The sequence below is a fragment of the Schistocerca serialis genome, chromosome 1, assembly GCF_023864345.2.
Source record: "Schistocerca serialis cubense isolate TAMUIC-IGC-003099 chromosome 1, iqSchSeri2.2, whole genome shotgun sequence".
NCBI classification, from domain to species: Eukaryota; Metazoa; Arthropoda; class Insecta; order Orthoptera; family Acrididae; genus Schistocerca; species Schistocerca serialis.
The window spans coordinates 389,398,899-389,424,629 of record NC_064638.1 but is presented as its reverse complement, the minus strand read 5'-3'; the positions used below and the strand labels follow the sequence as shown (position 1 = coordinate 389,424,629).

General features: G+C 38.2%; 1 protein-coding gene across 4 annotated transcripts in view; it reads left to right on the top strand.

Moving 5' to 3' along the window:
* The window catches only part of LOC126471284 (luciferin 4-monooxygenase), a 256,816-nt gene extending 232,304 nt beyond the window's left edge, over nucleotides 1-24,512 (top strand). For all 4 annotated transcript variants that reach the window (XM_050099406.1, XM_050099414.1, XM_050099422.1 and 1 more), the window contains exons 8-9: nucleotides 5,913-6,078; nucleotides 24,181-24,512. In XM_050099406.1, coding sequence (XP_049955363.1) covers nucleotides 5,913-6,078; nucleotides 24,181-24,302 — 288 coding nt within the window. In that variant the 3' untranslated portion in view covers nucleotides 24,303-24,512. The remainder of the gene's footprint in view (nucleotides 1-5,912; nucleotides 6,079-24,180) is intronic.
* The last annotated feature ends 1,219 nt before the right edge of the window (nucleotides 24,513-25,731 follow it).

Here is a 25,731-nt window from a genome sequence, read left to right as displayed (position 1 = left end):
TATGCCATCTGTTAACCTGGACGGTAAATTGACTGGAAAGTTATTTATTATGCTGCAAGAAGTTGGCAGTGCTCTGACCTTATGATTGTTTTTTGTGCTGTGTGATCTTGCAAGAGCATTAGAGAATATTTACATCACAGTAGTTGAGAGTCGGAAAATGGGTGTAAGAAACCTACAACTATGGCACTATCTTTGGGCAATAGCTGGTCAAAACAGCTTGCTTTTTCTCAATTTCTGCTCTATGTATATAAATCATATTCATTTAGAGTGGACTATGCCTCCTGAAAAGTGTGTGACACTGCAGTTCACACCACCTGGAACCACTGGACAAATTTAGCTCTGGGTGCTCATATTTTCCATGCCTACAGAACTTGCTATAGCACTATCTGCTGCTACACTTTAAGAAATAGTTAGTTTTATGATAGGCCCCATGCCAGACTGTTTCACATTCAGTTGCACAACATCACATTCCATCATTTTTCATCACTGTGCTCCACCATTATGATTCTATATACATTCTTTAAGAGTGGGTACTTAGCTGAACGTCCTGCATAGTTTGTAACTCCCAAGGAGCTTGCATTCAATCTCAATGGTGTGAACTTTTGTCATTACTCTGTCTTGTCATTTTTTATTTCATTTTCATGGTGCAAGTTAATGATTTGTTTTGAACATTTCTTGGATTTCGACATTGTCCATTTTGAAAAGTGTAATACATATATTTCTTAGAAGGTTGATCTTTGTACCTCCTGGACTCTCATTTTCTATCAATCTCCAGGGCACATGGTGAATCATTAGCAGCTAATATGTTTCCTGTCATAATTGTTAACACAACATTTTCACATGAACATTACTACAGACTGAACTTGTGGCCTTGCACTCAAGGGGTTCTTTGTATGACTCATCTTAAAAAACAACATGGTGCCACATGTGTATCAATTGTTGTCATTTGATGCCCCATTGTTGATGTGTTTCTGCTACTATGTTGAAGGGAGGTTGCAACAATGGCCACCACACTGACAGTCTGTGGTGCTCCAGATATCTTCGCACTCACCGTGTGAGTATTTCTCATTGGAAACAAGCCCATTTGTGGACTGAATGTGTGAGACATGGTTGTATGAGCCTGCACAAATAATGTGTCTGTCCTCTCTAGCCATTAACTGTATTGGGGCAATTTGGAGCTGGCATTTCACTAAATCGTGGAATCCTGACTACTGTTAGCAGCAATATTGTGGAATTATAAACCAGTTTTGATAGACCACAATCCTACACATGCTGGTAGATCTTTCTCCTTGTTACACAAGACACAACACAATTTTCTCACAAACACCTCATGTTCAAAAGCAATTTTTGAATGAAACAGCAGTTGCACAGTCTTCGCTTATATACATTATTACATGGCATGGTTTTGCTGAAATGCTAATCAATTGCATACCCAGGTATGCAGTACACTTAAGTCAACCTGACATTGTAGCCTGTCATCTTCATGGTGTTCAAATTTTAGTGGTCAGCATTGTACATTCACAGGTAAATAGCCAGATATAAGCATTTTCCATTTCAGTTATGTCGGCTAGGTAAAACATAAGGAATATAAGTCGATAATCTTTAAACACTGGAGAATTCAGGATTTAATAACAATAACAGTATGGATTAGGATAGACTATTACTTGCCACATAGAGGTGATGTTGAGCAGCAGACAGGGACATTTAAAAATTGACTGTTGGATATTATTTCTCTATCAGACAAAGTCCTTTATCACATGAAGAAATCACACACATTGTGGTGTAACAGATTCTATGGAGTAATATGTCCCACTTCTAAATAAAGGAATCTCCAGGTAGGAATATCAACAATGTAGGAAAAGACAGGTTGCTGCTTACTGTAAATATGACACACTAACCTGCTGACAGGCACAACTAAAAGACACATACATATAAGCTTGCAGTTTCAGCCTTCATTGGAAAAAGAGAAAGACATACCATTCATTCACACAAGTAATCACACTTCAAGCATACATGACTACCTGGCCTGAGCTGTCAGAGTTGGCAGTTATGTGTGGGTGAGGTGCTCTTGCTTGCGTCAGTGAAAGGTGTGTATGTCTCTTTTTTTCAATGAAGGCTGAAGCTGAAGGCTTGTGTGTAAGAGTTTTTAATTGTGCCTGTCTGCAACTTAGTGTGTCTTCTTTACAGTAAGCAGCAATCTATCTTTTCCTACATAGTTTATGTTCCACTGTTAACCACATAGGCCAACAACTAAAGATGTAGTTTAGGTAGTTGCTAAGGGTAAAACTCCCACTGCACACACCCTCGTTTGATATACATGCAGATGGATGCAAAAGGAAGGCATCTGAGTATATCAACAAGACACAATGCCGAATGTGCATCTCCACCTCCTGTGGCTGCACACTGACACTTTGGTGTCATGGCTTGGTGGTACCTTGGAAGCCACAGAGCAAAAGGCACTGACGATAATGTCAAAATAGAGAAACAACTGAAAAATCATTATGAGAGCTGTCATTCAGTTGTATACTGACCTATAATGTAAAAGGAGTACGTGAATATGTGTAGTAATCTGTTATGAGTTACATAGCAAGAGAAATCTGTTTAGCCATCATTGTAACTGCAGCTGTCCATAGAAAACATTGCACATAAAATAATGATGAGCTACCACAAAACACGTTTACGTTACTTAGTAGGTTGGTCAGATCAGAGCTCTCTTTCAGTATCCACCCACACTGCAGAAGGCAAAGAAGTCACACATCATGGTCTAGTGGCACTGCATAGCAGTCAACAAAAGTAATTAACTTAAAGAATGGTGATCACAGATTATTAATAATGGAAATTTGGTATGCACATGCATCCGGGTGATGTACATAGAGTAGAACACATCATAATTAAAAACCTTCCATCCATAACACTCCAACATTTATCCATGCATAACACACACACACACACACACACACACACACACACACACACACACAGCCCCTGTTGTGATATGAATCAATAGCATCATCAGCTGTAAAGCAATAAGTATATAAAATAGATATAAGATGCATCAGTACTTGTATGTAATATAATTTGTAAGTATAAATATTTTAACGATATTACCTCTGACATTTGCAAAAGCCATCACGCAAAACATGAAAATAAATAAATAAAAAAGTAGTACAATGCAAAGTACCCTCTGCCATGCACTTCACAGTTATTTCCACAGTATAAATGCAGATGTAGATGTAGAGTTCACAAAGCATCAACATCAATTAATAGGAGAACATGATGGATAAGTTTCTAACTGATGATATCCCAGATATGTTTGATGGACAAAATGTCAGGTGAACAAGCATATCAATGAAGCAGTTGTGCCTGTCATTTGAAGAAGAATTGTATATTACTTTCCACACATGTATCAGCACTATATTGCTGATATATCAAATCTGAAGTTACCTGAAGGAGGAGGAATAGCTAGTGCTCTAAAACATGTTGTGTAGATGTTTTATTTCAGATTTCTGTCAATATGTTAGAGTCAAGATCACCTGTTGTATACAGAGACATCTCAGATCGTCACACTTGAAATTTATCTGGAGAGCCACTCATCAGTGCATGCTGCCAAGCTGTGATCACAATAACATCCACAAGAAGGTGGCCATATTTGTAGGGCAGGCTGCAAGGCGACTTCTCCAGAAGCCCTAAAGAACTTGCCCCCTTTCTATCAGCAATTTATCGTAGATCGCTGGAAGAACGTAAAGTACCTAGCGACTGGAAGAAAGCGCAGGTCGTTCCCATTTTCAAGAAGGGTCATAAATCAGATGCGAATAATTATAGGCCTATTTCGCTTACGTCAATCTGTTGTAGAATAATGGAACATGTTTTGTGTTCTCGTATTATGACGTTCTTAGATAATACAAATCTCCTTCATCATAACCAACATGGATTCCGCAAACAGAGATCATGTGAAACTCAGCTCGCCCTATTTGCCCAAGAAATTCACAGTGCCATAGACACTGGCGAGCAGATTGATGCCGTATTCCTGGACTTCAGGAAGGCATTTGATACGGTTCCGCACTTACGTTTAGTGAAAAAAATACGAGCTTACGGAATATCGGACCAGGTTTGTGATTGGATTCAGGATTTCCTAGAAGAAAGAACACAACATGTCATTCTTAACGGTTCAAAATCTGCAGATGTAGAGGTAATTTCGGAAGTACCGCAGGGAAGCGTGATAGGACCTTTATTGTTTACAATATACATAAATGACTTAGTTGACAACATCGGTAGCTCCGTGAGGCTATTTGCAGATGACACGGTTGTCTACAAGAAAGTAGCAACATCAGAAGACTCGTACGTACTCCAGGAGGACCTGCAGAGGATTAATGCATGGTGCGACAGCTGGCAGCTTTCCCTAAACGTAGATAAATGTAATATAATGCGCATACATAGGGGCAGAAATCCATTCCAGTACGATTATGCCATAGGTGGTAAATCATTGGAAGCGGTAACGACCGTAAAATACTTAGGAGTTACTATCCGGAGCGATCTGAAGTGGAATGATCACATAAAACAAATAGTGGGAAAAGCAGGCGCCAGGTTGAGATTCATAGGAAGAATTCTAAGAAAATGTGACTCATCGACGAAAGAAGTAGCTTACAAAACGCTTGTTCGTCCGATTCTTGAGTATTGCTCATCAGTATGGGACCCTTACCAGGTTGGATTAATAGAAGAGATAGACATGATCCAGCGAAAAGCAGCGCGATTCGTCATGGGGACATTTAGTCAGCGCGAGAGCGTTACGGAGATGCTGAACAAGCTCCAGTGGCGGACACTTCAAGAAAGGCGTTACGCAATACGGAGAGGTTTATTATCGAAATTACGAGAGAGCACATTCCGGGAAGAGATGGGCAACATGTTACTACCGCCCACATATATCTCGCGTAATGATCACAACGAAAAGATCCGAGAAATTAGAGCAAATACGGAGACTTACAAGCAGTCGTTCTTCCCACGCACAATTCGTGAATGGAACAGGGAAGGGGGGATCAGATAGTGGTACAATAAGTACCCTCCGCCACACACCATAAGGTGGCTCGCGGAGTATAGATGTAGATGTAGATGTAGATGTAGATGTAGATGTAGATGTACTTAGTATGCCAGAAGTGACACTGACATGCCATGTCAGTTTGACATTTTTCCCCCTTGTTTTCCACATAATGGAAGCCATTGTAGTGGCATGCATAGCAACTGTCCATCCCACTGCAGACAATGCCAAACAGTTTGCATGAACATGAACACATCCACAACAGTGCTTTAGGATCAAGTCAGCATGGTGAACAAAGCTGGTTGGGCAGATATAGCCATGTGGATAAGATTGTAGTCATTATGTACTGGGATCTAGCTGGTAAGCTGGTAACACATATGTTATAAAATTCAGAAATCAATCTTGTGGTTTCATGCACATCACACTGGCTTGGTAGCATGCCTAGTATGAACTAGACTGTCACAATTGACAAACTTATTTCCTGGAGACAGGTTAGTCTGCTCCATTTGATCTCACCAGTATAATGGTATTTTTTTTCCGTTTGACATCAGCTAGGGATACCGGCACTGGCATACACATTTAATTTACACTTCATCTAATGCCCCTTCACTAATGGAGAACTAACCTCTAAGACCATACAAGATGGGGTACTGCTGGGCCTATATGTACACTACCTGTCTGAAATTTCAATTACTTACTGCTTTTACATTGCTCTTGAACTCCTGTGGTGTTAGCTTAATTTGAGCAATTCATTCTAAATGTTACAATTTTCATAAATATTAGTGTATATCTGTATTACTGTTCTTTATGACACAAAATATTGCATATAGATAAAATTTTATGTAAACTGTCAGTAAGCAAAGAAGAAACTCTTTTACAGGTACCACCAGCAGAGCTGGAGGCTGTACTACTATCACATCCAAAAATAAAAGATGCTGCAGTTACATCAGTACCAGATGTAGAGGCTGGTGAACTTCCTTTGGCATATGTTGTCAAACAGCAGGGTGTATCATTAACAGAAGAGGAGGTTATATCATTTGTAGCTGGTAAGCTGGTAACACATATGTCATAAAATTCAGAAATCAATCTGCAGTAAAAAATAAATAAATAAAAAATCTGTACTGTGGCCAGCACACAGAACATATGGATTAGCTAGAAAGGAACCTGCAGATATGGCCAGTGCCACCTCACAACTTGACTGAGCTTCAGATTTATTGCTTATCAAGTGAAGTGGAGCAGAGCTTAAAACAGTGGACATATATTTGGTATAAGTTGAGTTCAAATCCACAGGTTGCCACTTTGCTTTCTGTAGTGTCACACCTTAAATTATCTGCAGCACATTCTACCATTTTTTTTATTTTTTATTTTTTTATAATTTTTTTGTATAAAATTATGCATGTATATTGCTGCATGGCTTACATCTCCATTCGTAATTATGTGCCTTACATTTTAGATGTTACAATATAGTGTCCTGGAGTTCTTTGTTGAGGTTGTTTTTCAGTTTTTCTGCTGTTATAACCCTTCATAAATTTATGTGTGGTGCCCACTACCGTATTTGGATCTGTATTTATTTGACATGAAAGCTTACTCCATTCATGCATATTTGTATACAATGATTTTACATTCACAGTAATATTTCATTGTAAACATACATTTGTCAACATAATAAGCTTTCATGTCAAACAAATATAGGTGCAAATACAACAGAGAGCACCATATTTAAATTTATTGCCCATGTTTCACTTCTGTAATAGACTACACTCCAGACAAAAACCATCAGGAAAGACTTTCTAACACCAAATTTATACTGCATGCTAACAAAGTCCTCTTTTCCAAAAATGCTTTTCTTGCTAGTTCCAGTCTGCAGTCTATATCCTCCCAATTTCACCCATCATCAGTTACTTTCTGCTCAATTAGCCTGATTTAATTTGCCTATACTTGGTTACTCTTGTTTTACTTTTTTAATGTTCCCCTTATAATCATTTTAAAATACACTATCCATTCCATTCAGCTACTCTTCTAAGTATTTTGCTGTCTCTGACAGAATCACAGTGTCATCAGCAATTCTCAAAATTTTTGTTTGTTCACCTTGAACTTTAATTCCCTTTCCAAACCTCTACTTTGTTTACTTTACTGTTTGCTCAATGTAGAAACTGAGTAACATTGGTAATAGGCTACAGCCCTGCTTACACCTTTTTCAACTACTGCTCCCTCTTTCATGTCCTTCAATTCTTGTAACTTCAGGCTAGCTTTTATACAAGTCGTAAATAATCTTTCACTCCCTGTGTTTTGTCCCTGCTAAATGAAAATTTCAAGTGTAGTCCAGTAAACTACGAAAAAAGCTTTCTTTATATCTGTAAATGCTGTAAGTGTCAGTTCGCCTTTCTTCAACCTATCTTCTAAAATAAGACAAAGAGTCAGTATTGCCTTGTGTGTTCCTATGTATCTCTGGGACTGAAACTTCTACCAGTTTTTCCATTCTTCTGTAAATAATTCACGTCAAAATTTTGGAACCATGACTTACCAATCTCTTCTTCAGCTAGCTAGTTGGCATATAAACTTGTGGTACTGTGGTAGGTGTTCAGTAGATATGAACCTCACAATAAAGTCATATCTCAAAATATAACAGGATTTCAAGGAAATGATGAAACATCTCCATATAGGAGGAAGTTACTTAGAGTAATGAGAGTCAGGAAGGAGGGGTGTGGGGGGTGGGGGGTGGGGGGGAGGATCGCAGTTCTTTAGAAACATATTTCAGGCCACAACAATGGGTTAGACAGAATTACTTCATCATGTCTTGTCATTGTATTCTCTGTGCTGTGTATCTATATCTTTCTTCTTATTTACTTTCCGTTTAATCTATTATTTATTTCTTCTCCATTGGCTACCTATACCTGACCTCTCTTTTGCTGCTGTCCTCAGTCCCCCCTATCCCTTCACATAACCTGTGTTTCTACTTCTTTTCTACTTAAATGTTCATTCTGCATCTCATACCCTGTATGTTCAAAAATTTCATACAGATTTTAAATTTGTGGTCTTTGTACTAAGAGTGCAGAGGGAAACAGAAAGATCATAATGAGTAAACAGAAGAAAGGAAGACACAGAGCACTATTTGGTTGGAAGAAAGATGGGGAAGGAAGCAGCTGCAGGATTTTTAAGATACATGCCAGCATTTTTTTAAAGCTATTTTGGGAAAGAGTGTAGTAAAACTAAATGAGGATCACTAGATGTGCATTTCAATCTCAGTCTTCCTCAGTGTAGTCATTGGTGATATTAATGTCTGCACTCTTGAGAAACATCTGATAAAAACTGGAAAGATTAAATAGAGATTAAGAGCAAATTGAACGAAGCTCCAGACTACAAAGGAACCTCTATCACATTCTATACAGAATTTAGAAATGAATTATCCCCTCTTTTAACCATAATACTCATAGTTCCCCTCCACAAAAACTGTGCTGAGTAGTTTGAAAAAAAGCACAGGTACACCCATCTATGAGGCAGGCCCCTTATGTGATCCACAAGATTATTATTCAATATGATTGACATTCATATGCTGTAGAATGTTAGAACACATCCTGAGCTCAAATGTAATGAGACATCTTTCACAAAATGACTCCTTCAAGCCAACCATGGATTCTGAAAACATTAGTCATGTGAAACACATTTCCTCAAAAGATATCCTGAAAGCCATCAACCAAGGACTCAGATGCAGTATTTCTTGATTTTCAAAAATCTCACCTACATTTAATAACAAAAGTACTATCATATGGTGTATCAAATTAAATTTGTGACTGTACTGATGATTTGTTAGCAGAGATGATACAGCATGTTATCTTGTGTGTAGAGTTAGTAGCAGTCTAGAAATAATATCAAGAATGCCCCAAGGAAATGTGTTGGGGGCCTTGCTGTTCATGTCATATAAAGACCTCACATGCAACATTAATAGTAACATCTGTCTGTTATTTATTTATGTTGATGTTGTGGTCTTCAGTCCAGAGACTGGTTTGATGCAGTTCTCCATGCTACTCTATCCTGTGCAAGCTTCTTTATCGCTGAATAACTACTGCAACCTATATCCTTCTGAATCTGCTTAGTGTATTCATCTCTTGTCTCCCTCTACGATTTTTACCCTCCACACTGCCCTCCAATACTAAATTGGTGATCCCTCGATGTCTCAGAACATGTCCTACCAACCGATCCCTTCTTCAAGTCTTCTAGTCAAGCTCCTCTTCTCCCCAATTCTATTCAATACCTCCTCATTAGTTATGTGCTCAACCCATCGAATCTTCAGCATTCTTCTGTAGCACCACATTTCAAAAGCTTCTACTCTCTTTTTGTCTAAACTATTTATCGTCCATGTTTCACTTCTATTCATGGCTACACTCCATACAAATACTTTCAAAAAAGACCCCCTGACGTTTAAACCTGCACTCAAAGTTAACAAATTTCTCTTCTTAGGAACCATCAGTTTTTTCTTCCCAAATAGCAAAACTCATCTACTTGTTTAAGTGTCTCATTTCCTAATCTAATTCCCTCAGTATTACCTGATTTAATTTGACTACATCCTATTATACTCATTTAGCTTTTGTCGATATTCATCTTATATCCTCCTTTCAAGACCTTGTCCATTCCGTTCAGCTGCTCTTCCAGATCCTTTGCTGTTTCTGTCAGAATTACAGTGTCGTTGGAAAACCTCAAAGTTTTTATTTCTTCTCCGTGGATTTTAATTCCTACTCCTCATTTTTCTTTTGTTTCCTTTACTGCTTGCTCAGTATACAGATTGAATAACATCATGGGTAGGATACAACCCTGTCTCACTCCCCTCTCAAACCCCTCAGCTCTTATAACTGCCATATGGTTTTTGTACAAATTGTAAATTAGCCTTTTGCCCCCTGTATCTTATCCCTGTCACTTTCAGAATTTGAAAGAGTGTATTCCATTCAAAATTGTTAGAAGCTTTCTCTAAATCCGCAAATACTAGAAATGTAGGTTTGCCTTTCCTTAATCTATTTTCTAAGATAAGTTGTCCCTACATTTCTGTGGAATCTAAAGTGATCTTCCCTGAGGTTGGCTTCTACCAGTTTTCCATTTGTTTGTAAAGAATTCGTGTTAGTATTTCGCGAACATGACTTATTACACTGATAGTTCAGTAAACTTGACACTTGTCGACACCTGCTTTCTTTGGGATGGGAGTTATTATATTCTTCTTGAAGTCTGAGGGTATTTCACCTGTCTCTCACACATCTTGCTCACCAGATGGTAGAGTTTTGTCATGGCTGACTCTCCCAAAGCTATCAATATTTCTAATGGAATGTTGTCTACTTGAGGGCCAGTGCTCTGTCAAATTCTGGACACAGTATCATATCTCCCATTTTATCTTCATTTATGGCATCTTCCATTTCCATAATACTGCCCTCAAATACATCACCCTAGTATAGATCCTCTATACGCTCCTTCTATGCTCAGGACTGGTTTCCCATGTGCTCTTGATATTCATACAGGTGGTTCTTTTTTCTCCAAAGCTCTCTTTAATTTTCTGCAGGCAGAATCTGCCTTACACCTAGTGATATATGCCTCTAAATTCTTACATTTGTCCTCTAGCCATCTGTGCTTAGCCGTTTTGCACTTCCTGTCGATCTCATTTTCGACATTTGTACTCCTTTTCACCTGATTCATTTACCACATTTTTATATTTTCTCCTTTCATCAACCAAATTTAATATCTCTTCTGTTACCCAAGGGTTTCTACTAGTCCTCATCTTTTTACTTACTTCAACCTCTGCTGCCTTCAGTATTTCATCTCTCAAAGCTAACCATTCTTCTTCTACTGTATTTCTTCCCTCCTTCTTGTCAATCGTTCCCTAATGCTCTCTCTGAAACTATACAACCTCTGGTTCTTTCATTTTATCCAGGTCCTATCTCCTCAAATTCCTACCTTTTTGCAGTTTCTTCAATTTTAATCTACAGTTCATAACCAATAAATTATGCTCAGAGTCCATATCTGTCCCTGGAAATGTTTTGCAATTTAAAACCTGGTTCCTAAATCTCTGTCTTGCCATTATAGAATCTATCTGAAACCATCCAGTGTCTTCAGACCTCTTCCACATAAACAACCTTCTTTCATGATTCTTAAACCAAGTATTAGCTATGATTAAGTTATGCTCTGTGGAAAATTCTACCAGACGGCTTCCTCTTTCATTCCTTACCCCCAGTCCATATTCACCTACTAATTTTCCTACTCTTCCTTTTCCTACAATCGAATTCCGGTCACCCATGACTATTAAATTTTCATCTCCCTTAACTATCTGAATAATTTCTTTTATTGCATCATACATTTTTTCAATCTCTTCATCATCTGCTGAGCTTGTTAGCATATAAACTTTACTATTGTGGTAGGCATGGGCTTCTTGTCTATCTTGGCTACATTAATGCATTCACTGTGCTTTTCATAGTACCTTGTGTGTGCTCCTATTTGTTTATTCATTATTAAACCTACTCCAGCATTACCATTATTTGATTTTGTATTTATAACACTGCCACAAGCCACAAGTCTTGTTGCTCCTACCATCAAACTTCACTAATTCCCACTATATTTAAATTTAACCTGTCCACTTCCCTTTTTTTAAATTTTCTAACATACCTGCCTGACTAAGCGATCTGACGTTCCACGCTCAGATCTGTAGAAGGCCAGTTTCGTTTCTCATGATAACGACGTCCTGTTGAGTAGTCCCCGCCCAGAGATCCGAATGGGGGACTATTTTACCTCTGGAGTATTTTACCCAAGAGGATGCCATCATCATTTAACCATACAGTAAAGCTGCATGCCTTCAGCAAAAATTACGGCTGTGGTTTCCCCTTGTTTTTAGCCGTTCACAGTACCAGCACAGCAAGGCCGTTTTGGTTAATGTTACTAGGCCAAAGATCAGTCAATCATCCAGACTGTTGTCCCTGCAACAACTGAAAAGGCTGCTGCTCCTCTTCAGGAACCACATGTTTGTCTAGACTCTCAACAGATCCCCCCCTGTTGTGGCTGCACCTATGGTACATCTATCTGTATTGCTGGGGTGTGTAAGTCTCCCCACCAACGACAAGGTCTATGGTTCATGGGGGGAGACAGTTATCTGTAACGAAGTACATAAATCTATAACAAAGTGCATAAATATTCCATCAGATGATTTGAAGTGATGCAGAAGTTGGCAGTTTTGTTTAAAAGTTCAGAAATGGAAAATTGTGCACTTCATAATATGAAAAAATTATTGTATCCTATGATTACAATATCAGTGAAACCACAACTGGAATCTGTCAACTCGTACAAACCTCGGGTGTAACAGTATGTAAGGATATGAAATGTAATAATCACATAGGCAGAGTCATAGATAAAGCAGACACTAGACTTCAGCCTATTGTGGGTATATTGGGAAAAATGCAGTTAGTCATAAAGGACATTGTTTACAAAATACTTGTGTGACCCCTCCTTGAATACTGTTCTAGTGTGTGAGACCCACATCAAACATCTGTAAGAGGGATGTTGAATGTATACAGAGAAGGGGAGCATGAACCGCAGTAGCTTTTTTTGACTCACGGTACAGCGTCAAGGAAATTATGAAAAATCTGAACTGATGTACGCTTGAAGATAGATGCAAAATATTTGGCAAAAGGGTTTCCACTACCAGTAATAAGTGAGGAATCTACCACAGAGACAAGTTTAGACTAATTGCCATGCACACACAGAGGTATTTTAAGCAGTCATTCTCCACACATTCCATATGCAGATGTAGTGTTCAGAAACTTTAATATGTGATACAATAAGAAGTATTCTCTGCCATGCACTGCACAGTGGTTAGCAGAGAAAGATGTAGAGTCAAGCTTACTGATTTACATTTTGTGGGAGGTCATTTACATATAACGTAAACAATGCTGTTCCATGCACTACACTTTTTAGGACATCGTGCTTTACTGTAAATAACTCTACCTGTATGTCAGATTCTAATGTGTTGTTTCCTATTTGTTATACAGGGATTTACAACATAAATTTCTTTTGAATTCCATGCCAATAAAGGTGATAATTATTAACACCATCAAATATAATTAAACGTTTCCCTGAGACACTGAAGCAGATGAAATGAATCAAAATTTGTGCTGCAGCCGTGACTTGAATCTGGGTCTTCTTGCTTGCTAGGCAGAAATGCTAACCACTACACCACCGCAGTACAATGGTCATCATAGCTGCACAAACTACCCAAGATGAGTGCCCTCCCCAACACAAACTTCAATTCTTATCTTCTGCTTATTTTCCCTTACACTGTCACTAATGCCAGGACTCTCTGACATTGGAATGGCAGCTTTGATCCTTATCGTAGATAATGAAGAGACTTAAATGTCTCGGGGAAACATTTAATTATAAGATCTCCTTTGGTGCAGGACTTTCCCATTATGTCCAACGCTGGGGTGCTGTTCCGATGTTGGAGAGCCCTGGCATTAGTGACAGTGTAAGGGAAAATAAGCAGAAGATATGAATTGAAGTTTGTGTTGGGGAGGGCACTCAGCTTGGTTAGTTCACGAGGCACTGTTGGCCATTGTACTGTGGTGGTGTAATGGTTAGCATTTCTGCCTAGCAAGCAAGAAGACCCGGGTTCGAGTCCTAGCTGCAGCACATATTTTGATTCATTTCTTCTGCTTGGTTCATTACCATAAAATATATTAGAGAGTTAATAAAGATAATGCAAGTTGGTTGAGAGAACTCAGAACATGATCAAATAATATAATATGTTGTTCCCAATCTTTATTTTTATAATTATTTCATACATTTTAGCAAAAAGAAAATGACTGGTGTTGGCCTGGTGTGATTATTAAAACTGGGATTTTGCCTCTGTAGCACAAGGATGTCAAGGCTGGTTTAATGCCCAGGCAACATAAGCAACAATTTGGGGCACCAAGCTCAGAATAAGTGCCAGAGGTGCCCAAGTGCAACTGGGTTATTAATTAGTAGCAAAAATTGTGTGAGGGCACAGAATTTTTATGTAGTCAAATTCTGGACCTCTCCTTTTAAAGAGATGCAAAGTTTTCTGTACCATTGTTGTCTTATATAAATGAGGAGTCATGTAGTCTACTAATAGTAGGGTAAACAGGAATATTTGAAATAGAGCATAGACCACATTTATGAAGTATAAACTATATGGAAAAAGCACATAACAATTTATTACAACTGGTACTCATAATCAGAAGACTGCTAAGAACATCTGTACCTATACTTTGTTTTTAGCTCAGAGACATTGTGGACAATCAAAGAATTTATACTGCACATGTGAAATATTTAGCAGATGATTCAGTGTTCATATTACTGTCCGCATCACCCCCCCCCCCCCCCCCCCCTCTCCTGAATGTCAATGGTGTTTGAAGTAGAAATGTATGTGGTGCCCAAAACAAGTTGTGTCTTGCAGTTCAGCCGGCCGAAGTGGCCGTGCGGTTAAAGGCGCTGCAGTCTGGAACCGCAAGACCGCTACGGTCGCAGTTTCGGATCCTGCCTCTGGCATGGATGTTTGTGATGTCCTTAGGTTAGTTAGGTTTAACTAGTTCTAAGTTCTAGGGGACTAATGACCTCAGCAGTTGAGTCCCATAGTGCTCAGAGCCATTTGAATCTTGCAGTTCACTTGGAGGCACAGTTGGTAGCAGTGGAAGATAAGATGTGTCCAGTGTTGTCATGGAACTCACATCTCAATGTTAGCTGGGGTGAAGACTGGCTTGAGCCTTTTGATGGATATAGTGGTGAAAGAGTCATAGATATCAATATTGATATTGAATATTTTGTTGTGGCATGCCAATACCATGTATGGATCATCTTATGGTGGATGAAGAGATTTATCAATAGCATTGTGACAGATGAAAGCCTAATTGTATGATTTAAGCCATGGTCACTGAGTAGAATGTTCTTTGGAAATTTCAGGATGGAGCATGTGGATCTGTGAGCGTTTTTGCACAAAATCCTATGCTTCAGTAATACTGTTTGATATGTTGGTAAATAACTCCCTCAGCAATCAAAGTACCTCACCATTCACTAACTCAGCCATTCTAGTGTGAGAGCTTCTTTGACAGCTGTCTGGAGGCATTGTAGAATGATAGGTAGACTGTCAGTCCAATGCTCTGAGCCTTGGCTTCTGAGAAAGGTCTTTAATTGCTGATGAAGCCATTCCACAAGTCTGTTAGTAGCGGCTTGGTAAGTGCAGGTTCGAATACAGCTCATAACGATCAATTCTGAGAGTGCTTTAAAGAACTCTTGTCCTGATCAGTAGTAACATGGAGAGGAATGCCAAAGCGCAGGATCCAGTCACAGAAGAAGTTTTTGGCTACAGCTGCTTTTGTTGTGTCTTTCGTAGGATCGGCTTCAGGTCAACAATAAAAAAGGTCAATTGCTGTCAGGCAATATTATTACCCTTCTGACAGTAGCAAAGGTCCAGTGACGTAAATGTGGAAATGTTCAAAGCTTTGACTCAGAGGGAGGGGGTGTTACATGCTGAGTGACTTTGTTGCAGTGACAAGCACTGCACTGGCAAACAAATGCCTCACAATCCTGTTTGATGTTTGGCCAAATAAATGCCTTCTTCACCAGTCATATACTAGCCCTTGCTCCTGGTTGAGAGAGCCTGTGATGAGGTGAAATTGCTTTGTTGCAAAAATCTGCTGTAATGAACAGTCACACTTGTGGTATTGATAATTCACAGAATAGTGATATGTTCGAGCACTTGTGGTATTGATAATTCACAGAATAGTGATATGTTCGAGCTCAGTATTTGGTTGCATTGGAGCTATAAGCCTGATGGTGGTTCAAGACATATCTTTAGTTCACTGTTTCTTTATTGGGTGTTGGTAAGCACTATGAAGTCAAGTTCCTTTAGTTCCTTTGTGACAGCATTAAAGTGAGATAGTGCATTTGTTGATCCATTTTGCGTATCGCCAAACATGCTGAATTGACGTAGTAAGTTGCTCAATGAAGTCCAGATAACAAAACTGGTGCGGTGATGCTTTGTCTGGCTTTTGACGGAAAGTAAACCCAAGTGTCTTATGGACTTTGAGACGTGTAAAATGTCTACCTTCAAGAGTATGCATAAACTTTTGATTGAGGCATACGCCACATAGAGCTCATGGCCATATATTGTCCAATTTGCTTACAAAGGTGATGATTTCTTGCTGAAGAAAACTACAGCTTGCCATTCATTTTGCACATATAGTAACACTGTTCCAATTGCAGTTGATGATGTATGTACCATAACTGAGAGAGGTGCATCAGGAAGAGAATTAGCCAACAATTCAACCTCTGCAGTGGCAGCTTTTACTTATTCTAAGAATGCTTTCTTTTTATCAATCCACCATAGATTGTCTCCAAGTTTAGGTGAACCATTTAGCATTTCATTGAGAGGTGCTGCCAACAGTGCATGACTGCACACTGTAGCCTGGGGTAACTGAGAAATAGTTCCCACTCTGTTTTGAAGTTGTGGAATTCCTTGTGAATTGATAAAGTACCCTAAGAATTTTACTAGCATTGCTCTGAAGACACATTTCTGTGAGTTAATCACTTAACCATGTTCTTGTAGCCTAGTGAATATTGCTGTAGATGTGCTAGATGATCTGCCTTACTAGACATCATTACAAGCAGGTCATCAGTGTAGATGTAACATAACACACTCAAAAGTCTTGTGCAGCATTGAACAGTCAAAATGGCATTCATACAAATTTGTAAAATCTGAAAGGAGTGCAGACAGCGGCTTTGAGCATATCGTCCAGTATTCTACCATGAAAACTGAGAAAAAGGGTAAACTGAGAGGTCAGCATCTGTGTCACAGAAATTGTAGCTTAGCGGAGTGCTCTGTTATAAACTGTCAACAGCTGTCTGATTTGAAATTAGTCACAGTCACTACGGATTTCTGGTGGCATATCCCTTGGCGCAGCTTAGTCAACACTGCTGAGATTCAGGTCCAAATCTTTTTGTGATACCAGCAGTTACTCTCCCTGGTGAGCTAATTTCTGCTGGAAGAGTGTCATTGTTGTGCTACACATAACCCCAGGCAAATTAGTAAGAAAATCAGCAAATGGGGGAAAAATTTATAAAGTTTTGAATCTCTGGGAAAATACTCATATGGGGTATAGTAATAAGAAACAGAATAGTTCCCTTCGTAGGGGGGGGGGGGGGGGGGGGTGGAGGGGGGGGGCACATTCCCATTTAACCCGTCCAAAAGTCAATTTGTACCACATTTTAAATTTACACCCAAAAAGGATCATTTTTCAAACAGAACTCTTATCACTAAATATATTCCTCGCAAAACTGTTCATGGAAAAGATCTTTCCATTTATATGAATGGTATTTGAGGTATTGGAATAGAATTTTTTTAACATAATAGTTTGCAGTTTTTTTTTTTTTTTTTTTTTTTTTTTTTTCTTGGCTGAGTATTTAAATTAAAAGTGTGGAAATATTTCGTGCTTGGCTGAGTATTTAAATTAAAAGTGTGGAAATATTTCGAAGCTTGTATATTGTACTTGATGATATTTCTTTTGCAATCAGTATTGTTGAAATCAAGAGTACACGCCAACAAAGAAAACTCAAGTTCCCCTTCCCATTCACTCAATGCTCACCTACCGCTATTGTCACTGTCCTTACTTCCTACCTAGTGTCCAGTTCAGTTGAGTTAATATAATTAACTGTCAAAGTAGTGCCAGAGTGTTCTGTTTTTGTGGCAGTATTCATCAGTTTGTGATGTTATGAAGTGCTTCTTATTAGTCTCACTTCTTTTGTCTGGACTGAGGAAACAATAATGCTGGACCCTACTACCTGTTTTATTTGTGGAAAATCTGTTTCGGAAGGAGAGACATCAATAGTGAAGGACTTGAATACCCTGAAATGAGTCAGTAATGAACGGAAGTAGGGGGCTCATAATCTAAGAGTGTTTTTCCAAATTTTCAAAACTTTATAAATTTTCCCCCCATTTTTCCTAATTTACCTGGACTACATGTGGAGTGCCATATCTGTACGGCCATGAATTGCTAACAGTTCAGCTACTTGGGCTAGCAGTGCTTCCAAAGAGCATTGAGGTCACCAGCACAAACTGTAAGTATTTAATGTGCAACCACAGGTAAGCGTGACAGCCACATATTCCACACAATATCATCATTAATTGCATTAACTGCCAGTGTGCAATGATGATGAAGTAGCTGAGATGGCATGTGGCCACTGAGTTCTTCATTGCAGAGCAGGTTTTCAAATCACTTAGCTTCAGATTGCATCAAATGTGTGCTTGATGGAGCTGTATTTTTCAGTGCTTGGTGGAGAAGCTAGGATATTTTGTACTTTTGCAGCCATCTGCTCAAAAAGTGCAGCCAGGATGTAACTGTATTTACAGTTTTCAACATTGCCATCAGCTGTAATTTCATTATCAATTTATTGGCAACCAGTTTCAACGATACACTGTGTCACCATCAGGCTTTCTAAATACGAGGGTTATTCCAAAAGTAAGGTCCGATTCGCCGTAACTATTGAAATTTGGCGCCAATGACAAAACACGCATGCGCGCCGACTCCCGGCAAGCCTTGCGCGTCAAACGCCGCCATTCGCTTTGTTACTGTTGCTGAGTGTAGTTCACAGTGTCACTTTACAATGTTTAAGACAATTGATCAGCCCGCCGATTGTGAAGTAAGGGCAGTGATACGGTTTTTGTCTGCAAGAAACAATTCAGCGGCGGAAATCCATCGGCAGATTACTGAAGTGTACGGTCCTAACATAATGAGCGACAGTAAAGTGCGCAAGTGGGTGCGAGCTTTTAATGAAGGACGGGATAATGTGCACGATGAACCACGGTGTGGCCGACTATCAGTGATTTCAGACGATTTGGTCAATGCGGTTGACAAAAAAATTCGTGAAGATCGCCGATTCACTATTACAGACGTAGACATGCATTTTCCGAATGTGAGTAGAACAACTTTGTACAGAATTGTGTCTGAACATTTGAAGTTTCACAAATTGTGTGCCCGTTGGGTTCCCAGGCTGCTTACTGAGCCCCAACGAATGAAAAGAATGGCTTTTGCTCTTGATTTTTTGGAGCGATATCATAAGGAAGGTGACAGTCTTTTAGACAATGTTGTCACAGGGGATGAGACATGGGTTTCTCACATCACTCCAGAGTCTAAACGTCAGTCAATGCAATGGCGTCACACGTCATCGCCAGTCAAGGTCAAGGCAAAGCAGACAATCTCAACACGTAAGGTTATGGCGACTGTGTTCTGGGATAGATGTGGAGTATTGTTAGTCGACTTTATGGAGAGAGGAACAACGATTAATAAAGCCGCCTACTGCGCTACCCTGACTAAACTTCGACGTGCAATCCAGAATAAGCGACATGGTCTTTTGTCGTCTGGAATCTTGTTGTTGCATGACAATGCCAGACCCCACACTGCAAATGAAACGCAAGCTCTGATCAAGAAATTTGGATGGGAACAGATGGACCATCCTCCTTACAGTCTGGACCTGGCGCCAAGTGATTTCCACCTGTTCCGTTACTTAAAGGAGTTTCTCGGCGGCAAGCGCTTCGACACAGATGATGAAGTGAAAGAAGCAGTTAAGGACTGGTTATCGTCACAGGCGGCCGATTTCTATAACATGGGCATTCAAAAGCTTGTTGAACGATGTGACAAATGTTTAAATAAGTATGGAAGTTATGTAGAAAAATAGATAAAGATGTAAGGAATGTAAATAAAACAATTGTTTTGAAAAAACATTTTAGTTTTGATTTTTTTTTATAACCGGACCTTACTTTTGGAATAACCCTCGTACATAGTGGCTGAAATTTCCTGAAAGACATCAACAAGAAAGTTCCACATGAAAACAACTGGTATCCACATCAGCTCTTGTAAGCAACCACATACATTGAGACCACAAACAGAAGTACAGCAAACGAGAATGTCTGTGTAGCATAACATTTGTGTTGTATGATAATTACAATGATGATGATGATGATGATGATAATAATGATGATAAGAGAAGGGAGATAGTGAAACATGACACCAGCATGTAGTCTAGCCAGCATATAGCCTACTCCTTGCGAATAACACCAAGCTTAACATCCCCATCCAACGTACAGATCACCATCAACAGCGTCACAAGCCCTCACTTCATGAGACACTCGTTAAGAAAAGCACCAAGGGGTCCACTAATCTTAATGGCCCCATCCAATGGATGAATCAACATCAACATGCACCATCACAAGTCCTCGCTTCATTAGACATGGTGGAGAGGTTTGATATTTAAACCGGGGACATTGGTGCAAAGTTTGGTGATTAGGAACTTCACGCCACCACCTCTCTCCCCCTTGCTGGCCAAATACTGGCAGTGAAAACTTTTTTCCGCCACCAGGATTCGAACTGGCCTACCCCCAGATTGAGTGCCACCACACAAGTGTGCATTGGCAACACTGTCCATGGAGATGGGTGTAATTGGACATAGGATCACATTTCTTGTTGGTAAGTCAGTGCTTGTTATGGTACGCATTGATTATGAAATGCAGTTGCTCATGAGTGATTGTGCACGATGCAGTTGACATGAAAACTTACATTCCAGCGCGCGACTCAATTCTTCTGGCATGGTATGCGATTTGATCATTCCAGTGCATGATTCAGAAAGGTGGGTCATTAAATGTTGTGTGTAAATGCAGTTTATTTAAACAAACAACATACACTCTAAATACTGTGAGTAACTGTGATTGTAAGACTGCTAAGAAAGTATACATCTATACTTTGTTTTTAGCTCAGATGCAGTGTAGAGAATCAAAGAGTTTACATTGCACACATGAAATACTTGCCAGATGATTCACTGTCAAAATATATATATATATATATATATATATATATATATATATATATATATATATATATATATATATATATATATATATATATAGTTATAATAGAGGGAAACATTCCACGTAGGAAATATATATCTAAAAACAAAGATGATGTGACTTACCAAATGAAAGTGCTGGCAGGTCGACAGACACACAAACAAACACAAACATACACACAAAATTCTAGCTTTCGCAACCAACGGTTGCCTCGTCAGGAAAGAGGGAAGGAGAGGGAAAGATGAAAGGATTTGGGTTTTAAAGGAGAGTCTGCTTGTGTTTGTATATGTGTGGATGGATATGTGTGTGTGTGCGCGAGTGTATACCCGTCCTTTTTTCCCCCTAAGGTAAGTCTTTCCGCTCCCGGGATTGGAATGACTCCTTACCCTCTCCTTTAAAACCCAAATCCTTTCATCTTTCCCTCTCCTTCCCTCTTTCCTGACGAGGCAACCGTTGGTTGCGAAAGCTAGAATTTTGTGTGTATGTTTGTGTTTGTTTGTGTGTCTGTCGACCTGCCAGCACTTTCATTTGGTAAGTCACATCATCTTTGTTTTTATATATATATATATATATATATATATATATATATATATATATATATATATATATATGAAATAATATTTTCACGATTTTGTCACCATAATTCTTTGACATGGTGACCCTGGTGTGAAACAGGAATCTGAAAGCAAGAAGTTCTTGGTGGCAAAATGATGAAAAATTATTATTGAATCATTTTCCATTGTAATTTATCCCTTATTATTACACTCTTCCTTGATGGAAATGGTCATCCACAGGATTAAATAACAGTTTACATTTATAGCATGAATCTGTACATCATGCAGTCTGTATGAACATACAAATTTCAATATTGAAACAAACTTGCAGCTCTTTGGTACAAGTTTTTACATACAAATTCTTGCATATAGTTTCCATTGATAGTCTTTAACATGAGTTATTCCAAGGTGGTCCTTACAATGTCCAAGCAGAGGTGGAAGCTCTGTCCCATACTTGCTGTGATGTAAAGGCAGTTCTGACGAACTTCAAATACTGCATGCCACCATAGGAGTACCTCAAGCAGAAGGCAGCACAAACAAATATTTGAACAAACCATGTAGTATCATATTCAAAAATATGGAACTGTTCTTTGTTTGAACCATTCCCCTTTACTCCACCACAGATAAAGTGTGCTATTATTCATTTATGTAAGATGACAACAGTACAGAAAAATTCAACCCCTTACTTTAAAAGAAGAGATCCTAAATTTAACTATGTAAAAATTCTGTACCCTCACAAATGATGTGAGTGAAAATATACAAGCAGGGGGGAAGGGGGTGCCAAATGGTATGTTGCTTGTGAAGGAAAATGTTCTCTAACAGGATCTCTGAACAACTATTGGAACAATTTAAATTTGAGAGCTTGAGGCTTTCATCTGATTATGGTTAGCAGCTTAATAAGATTTTAACTTGAGTTAAATAAGATCATTTCCATAACAGGGATAATAATAATAATAATAATAATAATAATAATAATAATAATATTTATTCAACATCGAATAATCAAATACAATCCCTAGAAATAATACAGTTTCAGGACATCATACACATTATTCTTCTGAATACGTATGTTTATAAATTACAAACTAAAGATTTGTTTGTATTAATAAATTTTACATTTTGATGGATTTTACATTTTGTAGTATACAATCACGATATTACAACTATTGTTTTTATCAACATTATATTAGTTGTAGGTTACTTAAAACTATGAGCTTGACATACCTATGAAGCACTTTTCATACAGATATAACACTCGTCTAAGGAATAAAAAGGGTTTTCAATTAGAATTCTTTTTAGCTGATCTTTTAATTTGTTAGTAGAAAGGGCTGTGAGACTTTTTGGTAGGGCATTGGCTAGCTTCAGCCAAGCATGAAGTGCATTTTTTTCATATAAAGCTGTTCTGTGGCTATTTACATGGTATCTGAACTTTTGCCTTGTATCATACTGGTGCAGGTCACAGTTGAAATTTGGATTTATTGTTTTCACAAGCAATATAACTTTCAATATGTATACACCTATAATGGTAAGCACACCTAATTTTGGGAACAGATTCCGGCATGATTCTCTAGGTTTGGCACCACAAATAATTTTGATAACTTTTTTCTGTAGTATTAATAATGTACTTACGTTGGCTAGAGTTGTTGCACCCCATATTTCTACAGCATAGTTTAAGTTTGATGAGAATAGGGCATGATAAGCAGTATTTAGTACACACATGTCCTTACAATATTTGCTAATAATATTTATAGCAAACACATTCTTCGACAGCTTACATGCTAAGGAATCAATATGCATGTCCCATTTGAGGCTGTCCTGGATTGTAATTCCCAAGAACTTTGTCCATTTTTCCTTTTTTACGATGTCATTTCCTATGGATAATTTCATGTCAAATTCTATTTGTTTCCTTGTGTTAAATTCCATCATTGCAGTCTTTGAAGCACTTATGTTTAGATGGCTTTCATTAAAATACTTGACTATTTCATTATGTGTGGATGGATATGTGCGTGTGTGCGAGTGTATACCTGTCCTTTTTTCCCCCCTAAGGTAAGTCTTTCCGCTCCCGGGATTGGAATGACTCCTTACCCTCTCCCTTAAAACCCACTTCCTTTCGTCTTCCCCTCTCCTTCCCTCTTTCCTGATGAGGCAACAGTTTGTTGCGAAAGCTTGAATTTTGTGTGTATGTTTGTGTTTGTTTGTGTGTCTATCGACCTGCCAGCGCTTTCGTTCGGTAAGTCACCTCATCTTTGTTTTTATATATGACTATTTCATTAGTTACACTGTTGCACTGTACCTCCAGACTCACATAGTCTTTGTGTTTACACACTATTGATGTGTCATCTGCATACAATATTTTTGTACAGTTAGAAGAACAATACTGAAAGCAGTCCAGCACACTGTTTGGCTTCGGGCAAGTACCAGCTTGCCATGCATGCAGAAAGTAAAGTTTACTATTTAAGGTGTAAAAACAAACTGATACATTCATTTTACTGTCTCAGGAAAGCAATAGTAGTAGTACCGACACCAATCATATAGCAGAGAAGACCGGTCTGGTGATACTGTTTATGGTAAGAATAATGATGATGAAGAATCAGTGTCCTCACAAAAAGTAATAATGTTTTTTCACATCAAAATTACACTAATTTCATGAAATTGTTTTTTATAGTATGTTAATTACAGAGATGCAGTACATTAACTGAATAATTTCATTATTACAGGTTTGGTTTCACCTCAGAAACGTTTACGTGGTGGTGTAAGATTTGTTAACGCTATCCCAAAAACTGCAAGTGGAAAAATTTTGAGACGTCTTTTGAAGGACATAACAGTTTCCAAACTATGATTCATTATATGCCATGATCATAACAATTTTTCATGGGATGCTTTAGCTGTCAAAGGTTGGCAGCACCCAACATAGTTCATCATTGTCAGGGTCAATGACATTTAGCTATGAAATCATAATACTTTGATTAACCAGAGTAATCAACAGTGTATTTACCAGTCATAAATACTTATCATATGCACTTGTGAAATAAAAGGATATATAATCTTATTTTAAAGACAACTAGTTTACCTTTTTGCTCCAGTTTGAAATATTCACAATAAACAGTTATTTTATATATTTTATTTTCAGTTCTTTATCACACGTGTTAAAATGAAGCATTTTTCGTAATAATGAATTGTTTTTCAAACTTTTAAACAGAGAGCTTTTGTTATCTTTGCACAACATGATTATATAAACACTACAAAAAAACAGATCTCATAAATAGTACATACTTATTTGATATTTTAGACAAAAAAACATTTGTAGACCAGTCAATAAGCCAAATAGCATTCATTGTCTACTACACAGTGAAACAGGAACATTCTATTTTTGGCAAAGTAGCAAGAGATGTATGACAACAGTAATACAGTCAAAATATTGAAAAAGGATGAAAGTACATACTCACTGACTGAATATTTCACACAACAGAAAATTCATTCAGGAAATAATCATACACATTATTTACCAAAAATTAACTCATTAACTTTACAAAATATTAAGGTGTATTTGTAGAAAATAGCTCAAACATATAGCTTACAAACTTATTATCTGCAAATCAAACACTTGAAACAGAGTTCAAAATAAAAGTAATAAAACAGAGCTTCTTTTATATTTCTTATAGGATGCCTGAACATGATAGGCATTGAACAGAAGGTCAGAATCCTTCATGGAGTTGACATAATGAGGAAGAAAGGGACCAAAACATAAATTCAACAGTAAGACACTGTGGCAGATAAAGAACTAATAACTGCAACAGCAGATATCAAATTACAAGCAGCAACTGCATAATGAACAAATGCATCAGGAACAATTACTTGAAAAAGCCATACTCCAGCAAGCAAGGTGTGTGGTAACAGTAAAATTTCCAGAGCAAGTAATTAGCACAGCAATATTGGCCCAGAGGATTACTTGCAAGGAAAAGGGTAGACTGCAACAAAAACTTGGCAGATTGTTGACTTAATAAATACAGCACTTGTAGTTGAAGCAGAGGCAAAAAGAACTAACTGAATTTGCCAGTGCCATTGACTGTGTGAACAATAAAATTCTGCATCGGATATTGAAATATGAAGTAATTAATGGCACCCATTTTGTGCGTGTCGAGTCTCAGAGCACATTTACAATATGGCCTTGCTGCTGGCCCATCACAATTTCCATGAATCTTGCTGCTTGCCAGGAGCATTTACACAGTACTAGCTTAATACATTACTTGTAATGGTGTGAAGTGAAA